Source organism: Eschrichtius robustus, chromosome 2 (genome assembly GCF_028021215.1).
Source record: "Eschrichtius robustus isolate mEscRob2 chromosome 2, mEscRob2.pri, whole genome shotgun sequence".
NCBI classification, from domain to species: Eukaryota; Metazoa; Chordata; class Mammalia; order Artiodactyla; family Eschrichtiidae; genus Eschrichtius; species Eschrichtius robustus.
Genome location: NC_090825.1, coordinates 110998790 through 111017222, shown reverse-complemented (window position 1 = coordinate 111017222; position 18433 = coordinate 110998790). Strand labels below are relative to the sequence as shown.

At 45.8% G+C, this 18433-nt stretch overlaps 1 protein-coding gene across 4 annotated transcripts in view; it reads left to right on the top strand.

The window, feature by feature from the left end:
- FSTL4 (follistatin like 4) overlaps positions 1–18433 on the top strand; it is a 734451-nt gene that overhangs the window by 690276 nt on the left and 25742 nt on the right. For all 4 annotated transcript variants that reach the window (XM_068535874.1, XM_068535876.1, XM_068535873.1 and 1 more), the window contains 4 exons: positions 11912–12073; positions 12460–12594; positions 13765–13791; positions 17036–17154. In XM_068535874.1, coding sequence (XP_068391975.1) covers positions 11912–12073; positions 12460–12594; positions 13765–13791; positions 17036–17154 — 443 coding nt within the window. The remainder of the gene's footprint in view (positions 1–11911; positions 12074–12459; positions 12595–13764; positions 13792–17035; positions 17155–18433) is intronic.

The following is an 18433-nucleotide window of genomic DNA, read 5'->3' as shown; positions in this document are numbered from 1 at the left end:
AGAGTTTCTGCTGAAAAATCAGCTGATAACCTTGTGGGAATTCCCTTGTATGTTATTTGTTGCTTTTTCCTTGTTGATTTTAATATTTTTTCTTTGTCTTTAATTTTTGTCAATTTGATTACTCTGTGTCTTGGTGTGTTATTCCTTGGTTTTATCCTGCCTGGAACTCTCTGCACTTCCTGGTCTTGGGTGAGTGTTTCCTTTCCCATGTTAGGGATGTTTTCAGCTATTATCTCTTCAAATATTTTCTCAGGTCCTTTCTCTCTCTCTTCTCCTTCTGGGACCTCTATAATGTGAATGCTGGTGCATTTAATGTTGTCCCAGAGGTCTCTTAGATTGTCCTCATTTCTTTTCATTCTTTTTTCTTTATTCTGTCCCACAGTAATGATTTCCACCATTCTGTCTTCCTGCTCACTTACTGTTCTTCTGCCTTATTTACTCTGCTATTGGTTCCTTCTAGTGTATTTTTCATTTCAGTTATTATATTGTTCATCTCTGTTTGTTTGTTCTTTAGTTTTTCTAGGTCTTTGTTAAACATTTCTTGTATCTTCTCAGTCTGTGCCTCCATTCTTTTACTGAGATCTTGGATCATCTTTACTGTTATTACTCTGAATTCTTTTTTTCAGGTAGATTGCCTATCTCCACTTCACTTAGTTGTTCTTCTGGGTTTTTATCTTGTTCCTTCGTCTGGGACATATTCCTCTGCCATCTCATTTTGTCTAAATTTCTATGTTTGTGGTCTCCTTTCCACAGGCTGCAGGATCATAGTTCTTCTTGCTTCTGATGTCTGCCCCCTGGTAGGTGATGTCTGCTTGTGCAGGCTTCCTGGTGGGAAGGACTGTTGCCTGCCCTCTGGTGGATGGAGCTGGGTTTTGTCCCTCTCTTGGGCAGGGCTGTGTCAAGTGTTGTGTTTAGAGGCAGCTGTAAGCTCAGTACAACTTTAGGAAGTCTGTCTGCTGATGGGTGGGGCTGTATTCCCACCCTGCCGGTTCTTTGGCCAGAAGTGTCCCACAGTGGAGTCTGTAGGCTGCGGGGTGGGGCCAGGTCTCATTGCCAAAATGGAGAGCTCACACTGATCAGTATTCTGAGCCCTCCACCACCAGTGTCCTTTCCCCCACAGTGAGCCATAGCCAACCCCTGCCTCCCCATGGGACCCTTCAAGACCTTCAGGTAGGTCTAGCCCAGGCTCCTATGGAGTCACTGCTTTGTGCTGGGTCCCAGTGCATGTGAAATCTTGTGTGCATCCTCCAAGAGTGGAGTCTTTGTTTCCCCCAGTCCTGTGGAGCTCCTGCACTCAAGCGCTACTGGCCTTCCAAGTCAAATGCTCTGGGGGTTCCTCCTCCCGATGCCAGACCCTCAGGATGGGGAGCCTAACATGGGGCTCAGAACTCTCACTCCTGTGGGGGAACCTCTGTGATATAATTATTTTCCAGTTTGTGTGTCACCCACCGGCAGGTATGGGATTTGATTATATCACAAAAGCTCCCCACCTACTGTCTCTTTGCGGCTTCTTCTTTGTTTTTTTTTTTTTAACATCTTTATTGAAGTATAATTGCCTTACAATGGTGTGTTAGCTTCTGCTTTATAACAAAGTGAATCAGTTATACACATACAATATGTTCCCATATCTCTTCCCTCTTGCATCTCCCTCCCTCCCACCCTCCCCATCCCACCCCTCTAGGTGGTCACAAAGCGCCGAGATGATCTCCCTGTGCTATGTGGCTGCTTCCCACTAGCTATCTATTTTACATTTGGTAGTGTATATATGTCCATGACACTCTCTTACCCTGTCACATCTCACCCCACCCCCTCCCCATATCCTCAAGTCCATTCTCTACTAGGTCTGTGTCTTTATTCCCGTCTTGCCGCTAGGTTCTTCATGGCCTTTTTTTTTTTTTTTCTTAGATTCCGTATATATGTGTTAGCATACTGTATTTGTTTTTCTCTTTCTGACTTACTTCACTCTGTATGACAGACTCTAACTCCATCCACCTCATTACAAATACCTCCATTTCATTTCTTTTTATGGCTGAGTAATATTCCATTGTATATATGTACCACATCTTCTTTATCCATTCATCTGTCGATGGACATTTAGGTTGCTTCCCTGTCCTGGCTATTGTAAGTAGAGCTGCAATGAACATTTTGGTACATGACTCTTTTTGAACTATGGTTTTCTCAGGGTATATGCCCAATAGTGGGATTGCTGGGTCGTATGGTAGTTCTATTTTTAGTTTTTTAAGGAACCTCCATACTGTTCTCCATAGTGGCTGTATCAATTTACATTCCCACCAACAGTGCAAGAGTGTTCCCTTTCCTCCACACCCTCTCCAGCATTTATTGTTTCTAGATTTTTTGATGATGGCCATTCTGATCGGTGTGAGATGATATCTCATTGTAGTTTTGATTTGCATTTCTCTAATGATTAATGATGTTGAGCATTCTTTCATGTGTTTGTTTGCAATCTGTATATCTTCTTTGGAGAAATGTGTATTTAGGTCTTCTGCCCATTTTTGGATTGGGTTGTTTGTTTTTTTGATATTGAGCTGCATGAGTTGCTTGTATGTTTTGGAGATTAATCCTTTGTCAGTTGCTTCATTTACAAATATTTTCCCCCATTCTGAGGGTTGTCTTTTTGTCTTGTTTATGGTTTCCTTTGCTGTGCAAAAGCTTTTAAGTTTCATTAGGTCCCATTTGTTTATTTGTGTTCTTATTTCCATTTCTCTGGGAGCTGGGTCAAAAAGAATCTTGCTGTGATGTATGTCATAGAGTGTTCTGCCTATGTTTTCCTCTAAGAGTTTGATAGTGTCTGGCCTTACACTTAGGTCTTTAATCCATTTTGAGTTTATTTTTGTGCATGGTGTCAGGGAGTGTTCTAATTTCATACTTTTACATGTATCTGTCCAATTTTCCCAGCACCACTTATTGAAGAGGCTGTCTTTTCTCCACTGTATATGCTTGCCTCCTTTATCAAAGATAAGGTGACCATATGTGTGTGGGTTTATCTCTGGGCTTTCTATCCTGTTCCATTGATCTGTATTTCTGTTTTTGTGCCAGTACCAAACTGTCTTGATTACTGTAGCTTTGTAGTATAGTCTGAAGTCAGGGAGCCTGATTCCCCCAGCTCCATTTTTCGTTCTCAAGATTGCTTTGGCTATTCGGGGTCTTTTGTGTTTCCATACAAATTGTGAAATTTTTTGTTCTAGTTCTGTGAAAAATGCCAGTGGTAGTTTGATAGGGATTGCATTGAATCTGTAGATTGCTTTGGGTAGTAGAGTCATTTTCACAATGTTGATTCTTCCAATCCAGGAACATGGTATATCTCTCCATCTATTTGTATCATCTTTAATTTCTTTCATCAGTGTCTTATAATTTTCTGCATACAGGTCTTTTGTCTCCTTAGGTAGGTTTATTCCTAGATATTTTATTCTTTTTGTTGCAATGGTAAACGGGAGTGTTTTCTTAATTTCACTTCCAGATTTTTCATCATTAGTGTATAGGAATGCAAGAGATTTCTGTGCATTAATTTTGTATCCTGCTACTTTACCAAATTCATTGATTAGCTCTAGGAGTTTTCTGGTAGCATCTTTAGGATTCTCTATGTATAGTATCATGTCATCTGCAAATAGTGACAGCTTTACTTCTTCTTTTCCGATTTGGATTCCTTTTATTTCTTTGTCTTCTCTGATTGCTGTGGCTAACACTTCCAAAACTATGTTGAATAATAGTGGTGAGAGTGGGCAACCTTGTCTTGTTCCTGATCTTAGTGGAAATGGTTTCAGTTTTTCACCATTGAGGACAATGTTGGCTGTGGGTTTGTCATATATGGCCTTTATTATGTTGAGGAAAGTTCCCTCTATGCCTACTTTCTGCAGGGCTGTTATCATAAATGGGTGTTGAATTTTGTCGAAAGCTTTCTCTGCATCTGTTGAGATGATCATATGGTTTTTCTCCATCAATTTGTTAATATGGTGTATCACGTTGATTGATTTGCGTATATTGAAGAATCCTTGCATTCCTGGGATAAACCCCACTTGATCATGGTGTATGATTCTTTTAATGTGCTGTTGGATTCTGTTTGCTAGTATTTTGTTGAGGATTTTTGCATCTATGTTCATCAGTGATATTGGCCTGTAGTTTTCTTTCTTTGTGACATCTTTGTCTGGTTTTGGTATCAGGGTGATGGTGGCCTCGTAGAATGAGTTTGGGAGTGTTCCTCCCTCTGCAATATTTTGGAAGAGTTTGAGAAGGATAGGTGTTAGCTCTTCTCTAAATGTTTGACAGAATTCGCCTGTGAAGCCATCTGGTCCTGGGCTTTTGTTTGTTGGAAGGTTTTTAATCACAGTTTCAATTTCAGTGCTTGTGATTGGTCTGTTCATATTTTCTATTTCTTTCTGGTTCAGTCTTGGCAGGTTGTGCATTTCTAAGAATCTGTCCATTTCTTCCAGGTTGTCCATTTTATTGGCATAGAGTTGCTTGTAGTAATCTCTCATGATCTTTTGTATTTCTGCAGTGTCAGTGGTTACTTCTCCTTTTTCATTTCTAATTCTATTGATTTGAGTCTTCTCCCTTTTTCTCTTGATGAGTCTGGCTAATGGTTTATCAATTTTGTTTATCTTCTCAAAGAACCAGCTTTTAGTTTCATTGATTTTTGCTATTGTTTCCTTCATTTCTTTTTCATTTATTTCTGATCTGATCTTTATAATTTCTTTCCTTTTGCTGGCTTTGGGCTTTTTTTGTTCTTCTTTCTCTAATTGCTTTAGGTGCAAGGTTAAGTTGTTCATTCGAGATGTTTCCTGTTTCTTGAGGTAGGCTTGTATTGCTATAAACTTCCCTCTTAGCACCGCTTTTGCTGCGTCCCATAGGTTTTGGGTCGTCGTGTCTACATTGTCATTTGTTTCTAGGTATTTTTTGATTTCCCCTTTGATTTCTTCAGTGATCACTTCGTTATTAAGTAGTGTATTGTGTAGCCTCCATGTGTTTGTATTTTTTACAGATCTTTTCCTGTAATTGATATCTAGTCTCATAGCGTTGTGGTCGGAAAAGATACTTGATACGATTTCAATTTTCTTAAATTTACCAAGGCTTGATTTGTGACCGAAGATATGATCTGTCCTGGAGAATGTTCCATGAGCACTTGAGAAAAATGTGTATTCTGTTGTTTTTGGGTGGAATGTCCTATAAATATCAATTAAGTCCATCTTGTTTAATGTATCATTTAAAGCTTGTGTTTCCTTATTTATTTTCATTTTGGATGATCTGTCCATTGGTGAAAGTGGGGTGTTAAAGTCCCCTACTATGATTGTGTTGCTGTCGATTTCCCCTCTTATGGCTGTTAGTATTTGCCTTATGTACTGAGGTGCTCCTATGTTGGGTGCATAAATATTTACAATTGTTATACCTTCCTCTTGGATCGATCCCTTGATCATTATATAGTGTCCTTCTTTGTCTCTTGTAATAGTCTTTATTTTAAAGTCTATTTTGTCTGATATGAGAATTGCTACTCCAGCTTTCTTTTGATTTCCATTTGCATGGAATATCTTTTTCCATCCCCTCACTTTCAGTCTGTATGTGTCTCTAGGTCTGAAGTGGGTCTCTTGTAGACAGCATATATATGGGTCTTGTTTTTGTATCCATTCAGCCAGCCTGTGTCTTTTGGTGGGAGCATTTAATCCATTTCCATTCAAGGTAATTATCGATATGTATGTTCCTATTCCCATTTTCTTAAATGTTTTGGGTTTGTTATTGTAGGTGTTTTCCTCCTCTTGTGTTTCTTGCCTAGAGAAGTTCCTTTAGCATTTGTTGTAAAGCTGGTTTGGTGGTGCTGAACTCTCTCAGCTTTTGCTTGTCTGTAAAGGTTTTAATTTCTCCATCACATCTGAATGAGATCCTTGCTGGGTAGAGTAATCTTGGTTGTAGGTTTTTCTCCTTCATCACTTTAAGTATATCCTGCCACTCCCTTCTGGCTTGCAGAGTTTCTGCTGAAAGATCAGATGTTAACTTTATGGGGATTCCCTTGTGTGTTATTTGTTGTTTTTCCCTTGCTGCTTTTAATATGTTTTCCTTATATTCAATTTTTGACAGTTTGATTAATATGTGTCTTGGCGTGTTTCTCCTTGGGTTTATCCTGTATGGGACTCTCTGTGCTTCCAGGACTTGATTAACTATTTCCTTTCCCATATTAGGGAAGTTTTCAACTATAATCTCTTCAAATATTTTCTCAGTCCCTTTCTTTTTCTCTTCTTCTTCTGGGACCCCTATAATTCGAATGTTGGTGCGTTTAATGTTGTCCCACAGGTCTCTGAGACTGTCCTCAGTTCTTTTCATTCTTTTTTCTTTATCCTGCTCTGCAGTAGTTATTTCCACCATTTTATCTTCCAGGTCACTTATCCTTTCTTCTGCCTCAGTTATTCTGCTATTGATCACATCTAGAGTATTTTTAAGTTCATTTATTGTGTTTTTCATCATTGCTTGGTTCCTCTTTAGTTCTTCTACGTCCTTGTTAAATGTTTCTTGCATTTTGTCTATTCTATTTCCAAGATTTTGGATCATGCTTACTATCATTATTCTGAATTCTTTTTCAGGTAGACTACCTATTTCCTCTTCATTTGTTAGGTCTGGTGTGTTTTGACCCTGCTCCTTCATCTGCTGTGTGTTTTTCTGTCGTCTCATTTTGCTTATCTTACTGTGTTTGGGGTCCCCTTTTCACAGGCTGCAGGTTCGTAGTTCCCGTTGTTTTTGGTATCTGTCCCCAGTGGCTAAGGTTGGTTCAGTGGGTTGTGTAGGCTTCCTGGTGGAGGGAACTAGTGCCTGAGTTCTGGTGGATGAGGCTGGATCTTGTCTTTCTGGTGGGCACGTCCACGTCTGGTGGTGTGTTTTGGGGTTTCTGTGGCCTTATGATTTTAGGCAGCCTCTCTGCTAATGGACGGGGCTGTGTTCCTGTCTTGCTAGTTGTTTGGCATAGGCTGTCCAGCACTGTAGCTTGCTGGTCATTGAGTGAAGCTGGGTCTTGATGTTGAGATGGAGATCTCTGAGAGGTTTTTGCCATTTGGTATTACGTGGAGCTGGGAGGTCTTTTGTGGACCAGTGTCCTGAAGTTGGCTCTCCCACCTCAGAGGCACGGCCCTGATGCCTGGCTGGAGCACCAAGAGCCTTTCGTCCACACGGCTCAGAGTAAAAGGGATAAAAAATAGAAAGAAAGAAAGAAAGAAAGAAAGAGGCTATAATATAGTGAAGTAAAATAGAGCTATTATAAAGCAAAGCTATACAGACAAAATCTCACCCAGAAGCATATACATATACACTCACAAAAAAAATGAAAAGGGGAAAAATTAATATATCCTGCTCCCAAAGTCCACCTCCTGAATTTGGGATGATTCGTTGTCTATTCAGGTATTCAACAGATGCAGGCACATCAAGTTGTTTGTGGAGTTTTAATCCGCTGCCTCTGATGCTGCTGGGAGAGATGTCCCCTTCTCTTCTCTGTTCGCACAGCTCCTGGGGTTCAGCTTTGGATTTGGACCCGCCTCTGCGTGTAGGTCGCCTGAGGGCGTCTGTTCCCCGCCCAGACAGGACGGGGTTAAAGGAGCAGCTGCTTCGGGGGCTCTGGCTCACTCAGGCCGCGGGGAGGGAGGGGTACAGAGGAGGCGGGTTGAGCCTGTGGCGGCAGAGGCCGGTATGACGTTGCGCCAGCCTGAGGCGCGCAGTGCGTTCTCCCGGGGAAGTTGTCCCCGGATCACGGGACGCTGGCAGTGGCGGGCTGCACAGGCTCCCGGGAGGGGCGGTGTGGAGAGTGACCTGTGCTCACACACAGGCTTTTTGGAGGCGGCAGCAGCAGCCCCAGCGTCTCACGCCCGTCTCTGGGGTCCGCGCTGATCGCCGCGGCTCGCGCCCGTCTCTGGAGTTCGTTTAGGCGGCGCTCTGAATCCCCTCTCCTTGCGCGCCGTGAAACAAAGAGGCAAGAAAAAGTCTCTTGCCTCTTCGGCAGCTGCAGACTTTTTCCCGGTCTCCCTCCCAGCCAGCTGTGGTGCGCTAACCCCTTCAGGCTGTGTTCACGCCGCCAACCCCAGTCCTCTCCCTGGGATCCGACCGAAGCCCGAGCCTCAGCTCCTAGCCCCGCCCGCCCCGGCGGCTAAGCAGACAAGCCTCTCGGGCTGGTGAGCGCTGCTCGGCGCCGAGCCTCCGTGCGGGAATCTCTCCGCTTTGCCCTCCGCGCCCCTGTGGCTGCGCTCTCCTCCATGGCTCCGAAGCTCCCCCCTCTGCCACCCGCAGTCTCTGCCCGCGAAGGGGCTTCCTAGTGCGTGGAAATCTTTCCTCCTTCACAGCTCCCTCCCACTGGTGCAGGTCCCGTCCCTATTCTTTTGTCTCTGTTATTTCTTTTTTCTTTTGCCCTACCCAAGTACGGGGGGAGTTTCTTGCCTTTTTGGAGGTCGGACGTTTTCTGCCAGCATTCAGTGGGTGTTCTGTAGGAGCAGTTCCACATGTAGATGTATTTCTACTGTATCTGTGGGAAGGAAGGTGATCTCCGCGTCTTACTCTTCCGCCATCTTCTCTCCTCCAAGTGGCTTCTTCTTTGTCTTTGGATGTAAAATATCTTTTTTGGTAGGTTCCAGTCTTTTTTTTCGATGGATGTTCAACAGTTAGTTGTGATTTTGGTGTTTTTGTGAGAGGAGGTGAGCATAAGCCCTTCTACTCCACCATATTGTCCAGAATCCTGATTTGCTAATATTTTACTTGGGATTTCGGTATATCTAGTGCTGAGTGAGTTAGGTCTGTAATCATCTATTTTGTGCTTTCTTTGGCAGGTTTCCGTGTCCGGGTTATACAGCTTCATGATAAAATTTGGGGCATCTTCTCTGCTGTATGCTCTAGGAATTATCCGTTCCTGAAATGTACAAAAGAACTTCCTTATGAAACTAATCAGGGTTCTTTGGGGGTTAGTAGTGCCTTTTTAAAAACAGCTTTATGGACTTTCTTTGTAAAGGAGCCGGTGACATAGGTGTGCCGAGACACCGTGAATTGAAGAAAAAAAAAAAAAACCTGAATAGGTTACCAGAGTAATTCAAGGTAAACTACAAATAAAGGATAATTGAGACAGCAGAAAAAAAGAAAAAGAAAACAACTTTATAGAGGTATAATTTATATACAAAAAAACTGCACATACTTAATCTATACAATTTGATGAATTTGTACATGTATACGCCTAGGATACCACCACCACAATCAAGGTAACAGACATACCCATCACCTCCACAAGTTTCCTTGTGTCCCTTTGTTTTTCTTTTTTGTTCGTTTTTGTGGTGAGAACACTTAACATGAGATCTACTCTCTTAATAGATGTTTAAGTGCACAACATAATATTGCTGATTATAGGCCCTATATTGTATAACAGATCTCTAGAACTTATTCACTGCATAACTGAAAAGTAGTGCTTTAAAATGTTTTAAATGCTCTCTTCTTGATTCCATGTCAATACTTTAAGTTTCCTTTTAAGTGATTCATTTCATTGAAAGTTTCATGTTTATTACCTATAATTGAACAAAGTATTTCCATATTTTTTAATCTCCTCTGTGTTCTTTATTTTTGTCGCTAAACAAACTTGCCAGAAATTTGGCTATTTTATTCATTTTCACGAACATCCAGGTCTCAGATTTATCAGTTCCACTCTTTTTTGGCAAATTGATCCATTCCTTTCTGCTTCTATCTCTATTGATTCTTCCCTCACCTTCTTTAAGTTTACTGTGTGGTTGCTTGGCAGGCTTATATAAATAAATGGTGATCTAGCAGGAGCCCAAGGTTATTCACTCCTAGGTCCTGGCCTCCCACATTCTAGAACCCAGGCTGCTCTACCTCCTTCTCCAACTCCCCACCAGTCCGGTGTTCCTAGGCCCCCCAGCTCTATCTCTGTGCTTTTGAATCATAGCCTCTTGAACAAAACTCTGCTGTCTCTTCAACTTGAACCCCATTCCTCTCTTTACCAAATCCAGGGTATAGGAAGTTTTCCTAGATAAATTACTATTTCTTCCCTCTTTGAACCAAGGGGAATCAGAGAAGAGAGATCCACTTCTGTGTTCTAAGCAGTCCTCCAGATACACCCTAGCTAGAAACCCTTTTACTTCATCCATCCCAAGTGGCCTGACCCGTGACAAGGACCTTCTCCCACACCCTGGGACTCTCCCCCAGAACTGCAAACAAAGAGAAACCAAGGAAATGACTCAGATTTTATTATTGTTTGGTCTGTGTGTGGTTAGTCATGGGTGCCTCTGAGCTCACGTTATAGAAACAGCTCTGGCCACTCTGAAGGTGGGTTTGTGCCCTTTGCCAGCTATCCATTTGGCTTTGTCCTCGGCCCCCTACTTTGCCCCATAGGTCAACCAGAGGAAAGACTTGAAACTCAGGCTAAGTTGATCAGATTATTACCAGCCTCCTGGGTTTTGACAGGACCTACAGCATCTGTTTCTCACAATAAGGTAATAGAATTTTTCTTTTGTCCTCAGCCTACCCAAGCACAGATCACTAGAAATCTTCACATTCTAGGATCAACATTATCACTTCCTTCTATATATGCATCAATTTGTTCCACCTCTAGTTCCAAGAAAAATCTCTCTCCTAACATACTGGGTCACTTTCTTTTTTTTTTTTTTAAGTTATTTTTTTTTAATATTTATTTATTTAGGCTGTGCTGGGTCTTCATTGCGGCACACGGGATCTGCGTCGTGGCATGCGGGATCTTTCAGTTGCAGCATGCGGACTCAGTTGCGGCATGTGGACTTATTAGTTGCGGCATGCAAACTCTTAGTTGCAGCATGCATGCAGGATCTAGTTCCCCGACCAGAGATCGAACCCAGACCCCCTGCATTGGGAGCGCCGAGTTTTACCCACTGGACCACCAGGGAAGTTGCCCTGGGTCACTTTCTTTTATTGGACAATAAGAGTGTCCAGATAACTCTGGGAAAATGTAGTTGTCGGCTTCAAGGCAAAGAATGCATCTCCCAACTTTCCAAAAGGTGTATGATGTGGTTTTTGTTATTGTTGTTGTTTAGTTTAATATCCAGGTGCCTTTACATAAGCTCTCATAAACCCTTTTTGGAAGTATGTAGAGAAAAATGCATGAATAAGTAAGAGCCCCCAATTCCACTGAAAATGATAATTATTTTATTTCCTGGGCCCAGAGCTAGGGGTAAGAGGGAAGATCCTCCAGACAGTCCTCACTCCTTCCTGCCCCACAGACAGCCCATGCATGTAGGAAAGGCCAGAGGGTAGAGGGTACTGATGCCTTGCCTACCCCTGCTCATCTGATGAGTGGACCTGGTCACATCCCCAGCCCTGAACTTGACTGCCAGGACCCATGGGTGAGTCAGGAGCCAAGGAGGGCACACTTGCCTTTCACCCATGTTCCAGGTGGTGAGAAGTGGAAAAATAAAAATGACCCACTGGAAAACCAATGGTCTTCCCTAGAGCAGTGATGTAATTAGGAGCCCTGCCAGTCAGTGCCCATAAGTACTTTGTGAAGCACTTCCTGCAAGAAATTAAGCCCCTGTCCAATGGCTTTCCGATAAGAGAAATAATATATCTGAATTTTATTCATTCAGAAATAAATTTTGGCAGTTGTTGCTCTTTACGTGTAGCAGCCGAGCAGCCTTAAATATTTGGATGTCTCTCTGATCATATTTAGAATAATGATGAATGCCATGAATTACAGCATACGAAGCCTGACATGTTTATTGTCGGCAATCCATTTTATAGCCCTTTCTTTTAGGGCTTGAGTTGCTGCAGGATGACTGCAAACTGGTTACAAAGAGAACTCCAGAGTTGTCTCTTGGTTCAGCCCTCTGGGCAGGGTCTCAGAGTTGGACCACAGGCCTGAGTCAGGTGAAGGCCTTTTCTCACCAGCACTAACTCTCACCCACAGTGCCACCCGTCATCCGTGTCTATCCAGAGACCCAGGCACAGGAACCCGGAGTGGCAGCTAGCCTGAGATGTCACGCAGAGGGCATTCCTATGCCCAGAATCACTTGGCTAAAAAATGGCATGGATGTCTCAACCCAGATGTCGAAACAGCTTTCCCTTTTAGGTAAGAGCTCCGCTCGGTGTCTCTGTGCCTTTATTCCCATCAAGTTCAAGCTGACGCTCTCCCCAGGAATGGAAATGAGAGAAGTGATTTGTTTCTAAGTCAGACGTTTGGGGGAGCAAACAGATATCTCCCCCAGTTTCCCTGCTCTCTGGACTCACACAGATGTTTCTGAGCACAATGATGAGATGCTGTCAATCAGGTCCCAGGTCACCTGCAGTTCATTTCTGCTGTTCCAGCCCTTCCTGGGCGTATATCAGGGTACTGGCTACCCTCAGCCCTGCCAAGGGGCTGTGCTTTTAACCTCACCACTTTCAATAGAAGGGAGAAGGGAGGAAGGATGGAGGTCCCAGCTGAACAGGCCCTCCTGAGCACTGTCCCTTCTACAGCCAATGGGAGCGAACTCCACATCGGCAGTGTTCGGTATGAAGACACAGGGGCGTATACCTGCATTGCCAAAAATGAAGTGGGCGTGGATGAAGATATTTCCTCCCTCTTCATCGAAGACTCGGCTAGAAAGACCCGTGAGTCCACGCTTGCCTTTGAGCTCCTCACTGAGCTGGTTGGGGGATGTTGGGTGGCAAGGGCCACAGCCACCAATCATGAGCCCCTGGAGACAGGGATAAACCTCATATCCTTCTGTGCTCAAAGCTGGGGACAGGGGGTGGCCAGAGGTGGGTAGACCTTCCCTGTAAACCTAGACAACTCTGGAGGCATAGACAGGGAAACTCTCTGGACAGCAGACAGAACCCAGGACCACAAGGAAGCTCGCATATCATATCCCCAGTTCTGCTTCCTACTTGCTCTGTCCCTCATCCACAGAAGTGCTCATGCTAACCACGCACCAGCGGCTGCTGCCCATCCACAGCCCAGGAACTGGCCTGTGCACGCTCACACGCCTGCCTTTACCCCAGGGATTGTTGCCCACCGGGGGTGCTAAGCAGGCTCTCCCTCGTAGCTCCTGCTCCCCAAGAGACCCTGCAAGGTTGATTTCATGGACATGGGTGTTGGACATGGTCTCTTTCCCTTGATCAAAGGCTACTGCTCCCCAAGAGACCCTGCAAGGTTGATTTCATGGACATGGGTGTTGGACATGGTCTCTTTCCCTTGATCAAAGGCTACTGCTCCCCAAGAGACCCTGCAAGGTTGATTTCATGGATATGGGTGTTGGACATGGTCTCTTTCCCTTGATCAAAGGCTACTGCTCCCCAAGAGACCCTGCAAGGTTGATTTCATGGATATGGGTGTTGGACATGGTCTCCTTCCCTTGATCAAAGGCTCTAAGCTGAGTCTTTATCATCAAGGGAGAAACTCAGAAGTATTGCAGATGGTCTTCCTAAGGAGAATCCTAGCAGAAAACCAGCTTGCTCCTGGAAGTAGTCCAGGAGGTCTGGGAGAGACGTTGCTTGCTCTTTATCATCCACAGAAGAGGAGAGTCCCATTCGCTTCTGTGATCCTGGAACCTGATTCATTAGGAACCAAAAGGGTCCTGAGCCCTGGAAGCATTTGCCCACGTCCAGCGTCCCCCCCTCAGTATTGCTGGGGCCATGAGTGGTGCAGGTTCTATACATGATGGACTAGATACCAGTATGTTCATGAACTGAATCACTACAAGGAAGGTTCTGAAGTTGCTTTCTTCTTTTTTTTCCTTCCCTCCATCACGTTCCTGCTTTCACCATTCTCTGATGCTGCAGTTGCAAACATTCTATGGCGAGAAGAAGGTACCAAGCTTTCTTATTCTGTGTCGTGCCTGTGATCACGTGTGTTCATGGTTCCATAACAGGCCATCTTTCCATAAGCCACCAACAGCTTTTCCAGACATCAAGCGGTCCCCACAAGTGGGGTCCACGGGCCAAATCAGATGGGAGAGGGGAAGTCCAAAATCAAGTGGCACACTTGAGGCAGATTTAAACTTACTAGTGTCTTTAACGGACATTAGACGATTAGAATTTTTAAAACGAAAGTTTCCATTTAAAGCAATTTTGAAACCTCCACTGAAGCCAGCTTCTTGGCAGGAGTCCTGGTCAGAGCTGGGCCTTAAACTTTTTTCCAGTAACTGATACTGGTGTTGGGGTTTAGCATATACTTTGAGGAAATGCTGAATAAAAAAGCTACCATGATTTCTGTAAATGTATGTTTACATGTATATTTCTAAATGAATGGTTTTTTAAAATTTGTATCTATCTAACAATCTGTAGATATTAGGTTGGGCCATACAAAATTGCCATTTTTGTATATCAAAAATGGTCTAATAACGTGGCTCCAAAAATAGCGGGCACATGTGGGCGCTGGGTTAAAGAGCCTGAGTCACTCTGTGGGGTGTACGTGCATTTGTGGACCCCAACCCTACCTATGAACCCCTCCACCAGAGAGTCCAAATCCCCTGAGGTAACTTATTCTCCAGCTAGGTGGACAGAGGGACGGTATGAGAAGCAGCAGAAAGCACCATGCAATTTTGGGGCTAAGCACTAAATTTCCTCCTTTAAAAACCGTTATATTTCCTCATATTTTTTCCTTAAGAACTTCCATGTTACCTACAGTCTAGCATGTGCACGCATACACACACTCAGAGTAATTTCCTGAATGTCAGGCACTAATGCTCACACAGTAAGTCTGGGAGCAAAACAAAGGCAGAGCCCGGAAAATGAGGGATTGCTGCCAATGGGCTTTAGGAATCCTCAGAAGGAAAGTCAGAGCAGCAGTCGCTAATCATGGACGGTGGTCCCTTGACGCCGCCTGAACTTAGTCCCTAGGCCACAGTGCACACAGAGAGCTTTGGCTCTGTGTCTTTAAAAGGTGTTTTCTAAGGGGTGTTTCCAAATTTCAAAAGTGGAGACCTGCAGAGAATGCAGGAGGCCCTGGAAAGTGTTAAATGCAGCTCTGGAGGCCCAAAGGCCAACTTAAGACCCACAGCTGCCTCGGGCCTTTAGGCTGGCTGGTGCTGCGCTAATATTGGACAACCCAGCAGCGAACAAGCTCCATCACGCCTGGACAGCTAGCTGCTCACACCCCTCCCTGCTCAAACTCCAGGCCTGGAGATAGGGAAATACAGAAGCAAAAGCAAAGAAGCCGGCAGGGCCCCAGGGCGCTCTCAGCTCTCAATAGGAGCAGTGAAAGATGATGGGCGCGCAGAGCAGAGAAAGCTCCTGTGTGCCCCCTTGGTCAAGCTAATCCCAGGCAGAACCTTCCAGGGGCTGGCTCGTGAGGCCAGCTCTCCTGTGAAGTCAGTTATTTGTGGAGCAAGGCCTTGTTGAGCCTCACATTGCACTGTCGACTGTGACAAGGCCCGGTGCTCAGCCTGCAGTGTAGCCACAGCTGCAAAGCCCACGTGGGCTCTACTGAGCTTTCCGTCTCATGTGGGTTCTTCCAGCTACTGATTTTCCAAAAACCTTGGGAGGCTACTGCGGGGTCTGTGGTCTTGCAGGGACTTTGACCCCCTCTGGCCCCTACAGGTTTGAGTGAGAGAAGCGTGTCAGGTGAGAGTGTACAGAAGAGAAAGTCCTCCTGGAGACAGGATAGATTGGGGTCAGAGCGAATGTGTGCTACCTAGCCCACTCCAAACACTGGACCGCCGTGTAGGAGGCGCTGGCCTGCTTCGTCTGGCTCTCAGGACAGGCTGCCCAGCACCCCAGGATTCCCAGTGGGACCTATGCAGTGCTCCTAGGTGCTCCCAGTTTCTGAGAGGCTGGCGTCTAGCTGTCTTTAGTGGCAGGAGCCCTCCTGCCCGAAGCCCCTCTCAGCACAGAAGCAGAGGCAGGTGAGGCTGTGTCACACAGTCAGGGACTTCTGTCCACACTGGGAACCACAGGCCCTGGGGAAAACGACCTGCAGGGCCACAGAAAGCAAGTGGAACGGTGATTCCTATTTGCCTGTTTTACTGTTTTCTAACTCACTAAAAACTTACCCAGCTAGTCAGTTAAGTCAGTACACTGGTTTTCTCAGCATGCCTGAAAAGAGAGAATTTTCCACATAGCTCATTCTCTCAGAATTCATAGCAATCTTTTCAATGTTTTACCTTCAAACGAAATGAAGGGAGGGAGGAAGGGGAGCGGAGAAAGAGGGAGAACTCTAGACCTTACCCACCCTTGTGCCATGTTGACCTTTTATGGAGAGCAGGGTGAGGGGACAGAGCCCAGGGCTGGGGCTCGGGGTCTAACCCCGGCTCGGGCACGAAGGCACATGGCCTCAATCAAGCCCCTCCCCATCTTGGACCTCAGGTTCTTTGTCTTTAAAATAAGGAGGCTGAACTAACTGGTCCCCAAGGCCCCTTCTCTGCTGGTCTAAGGAGATTTCTCCCCAGACAGCCCTGGGCTGGGATGGGGGTGCAGGCAGGTGGCCTAACCAGGCTGTGGGCTCCGTCGCCTGGCATGGGGCTGCTGTAGGGAAACTGGTAGGGCAGATGTTGGAGCAAACTGTCTTGAAGGAAGGGCTCACGGGCACAGACAGGCCCGGTTTGGACAATGGAATACCAGCCACAGCTTTATTAGGCCCTCACATCCCAGGTAGCAGCACTGTACATAAATGTGTTTTAAAAAAATAAAAGCCTTCGCTTTTTTGGCATCACCTGATCTGTTCTGATTTGACTGGTTGACAAAGACCACGGGGGACTTTGCCTTTCAGAACAGGAAAGGTCAAATGTATGTCAAAGCCTAGGCTGTCACTTATTTGAAAACTTGGGTTGGCGGCCAGCCCTGGATGACCTGGCGCAGGTATGCGTGTCTGGGAGGACAGCCTGGGGATTGCAGAGCCCTCGGTGTACATATTGATTCGCAGCCCTCAGGCACTCGCTCCCCACACACCGCCTGCTCGTCTCTCCTCACCCCACCTCGACCAGGCCTTGCACTCTGTGCCTGTAGCAGACGCAGCCAAACTGTAGGTTTCATCTGTGCCTGAAGTGGCATGTGACCCTGCCTGGGGACCAACTGCTAGGAAGGGCCTAAGTGTGGCTGTGCTTGCTCCTCGCAGGCCTCAGTGTGGGAAACATGTTCTACATCTTCTCCGACGATGGCATAATCGTCCTGCACCCAGTGGACTGTGAGATCCAGAGGCACCTCAAACCCACGGAGAAGATCTTCATGAGCTACGTAAGTGTCTGTGCCTGGGGCCCGTCCATCTCACACACAGCATCCTGAGAGGCAGCCTGGCACCATGTGTGCCCCTTGATTTCTTAAATTCCATTTGCTACATGTGGTGTGGCTCCAGATGTGGTTCAAGGGTAAGCAAGGAGCACGTGAGGCTTAAACTCTCATTCCTTCCTCCAGCGGCCACTTCCATGCACTGAGCCTGAGGGGAGGCCCAGGACGGACAGATGGGTTCCTGGCCTCTGCGAGTTCACAGTCAAATGACGGAAACAGAAGTGTGAACAGACAGCTGCCAAACAAGTGCTGCTGTGGAAGGATGTGTAAGGTGCACTGGAACATTGAGGAGAGAGGCCTCTCCAGACCTTGGGGGACAAAGTCAGAGAAGGCTCCTGGGGCAGGTGATGCCTGGGCTCAGCTGTGAAGAACAGGTGGGAATTGGTGATGGGTTTCGAGAGGAAACATCATGAATATGGAGCACAGAGGCATAAAACATCAGGTCACATTCAGGGAACCGCAAATATTCTCTATGCCTGGAGGGACGAATGGATGTGGGAAGGGCCTCAGATCAGGGTGACAGTAGGTAAGGGTCAAAGCTGAGGAGTTCTCATGGGAAGCACTGAAGAACTTCAAGTGAAGCATGGCCAGGATCAGGGTGCTTTGGGACCTGCACAGGGCCTCACGGTGGGTAATGATCAGAAGGGTTGCAGTAGAAACACAGAAGGGGGTGAAGAGGCTGTTGTGATCACCCAGGTGAGGGTGGTGACCTGGGTTAAGCCAGTGGTGGTGGGAATGGGAAGCACTGAGTAGATTTTAGAGCTTGGAGGCCCTCAGTGGCCTCCAGGGAACAGGGGAGAGAGCTTGAAATGTGTGAATGGCCCACGCATCAGAGCTGCTGTGAACAAATAAGAGGCCAGGTAGAAAGTGGCAACGTGACATGCAGTGGGCAGAGGCAAAAGAGATGATTGCGGGTAGCAGGTCCAGAAAAACCCTTCCAACCCTCTGGTCCTCCAGAGCTGTGCTTCCCCACCCCACGGCTCTGTCCCTCCCACTGGTATCCCACTTGGTGTTGTGTTGGTGGTTTCTTGCCTGAGGTCTGACCTCTTCTACTAATCCTAGCGACTTGAGTGTAGAAGTATGGGATTAATCCAAGAGTCATCTAAAAGCCCCCACGTGCCCTCTCCTTGAAGACAGACAGTGGATAAACTGGGGCACAGTAACAGGCTTGGAGCTAATGGAGCAAGCGGGCCTGGCCCAGACAAGTTCCTGAACCGGGTGTGTTGCA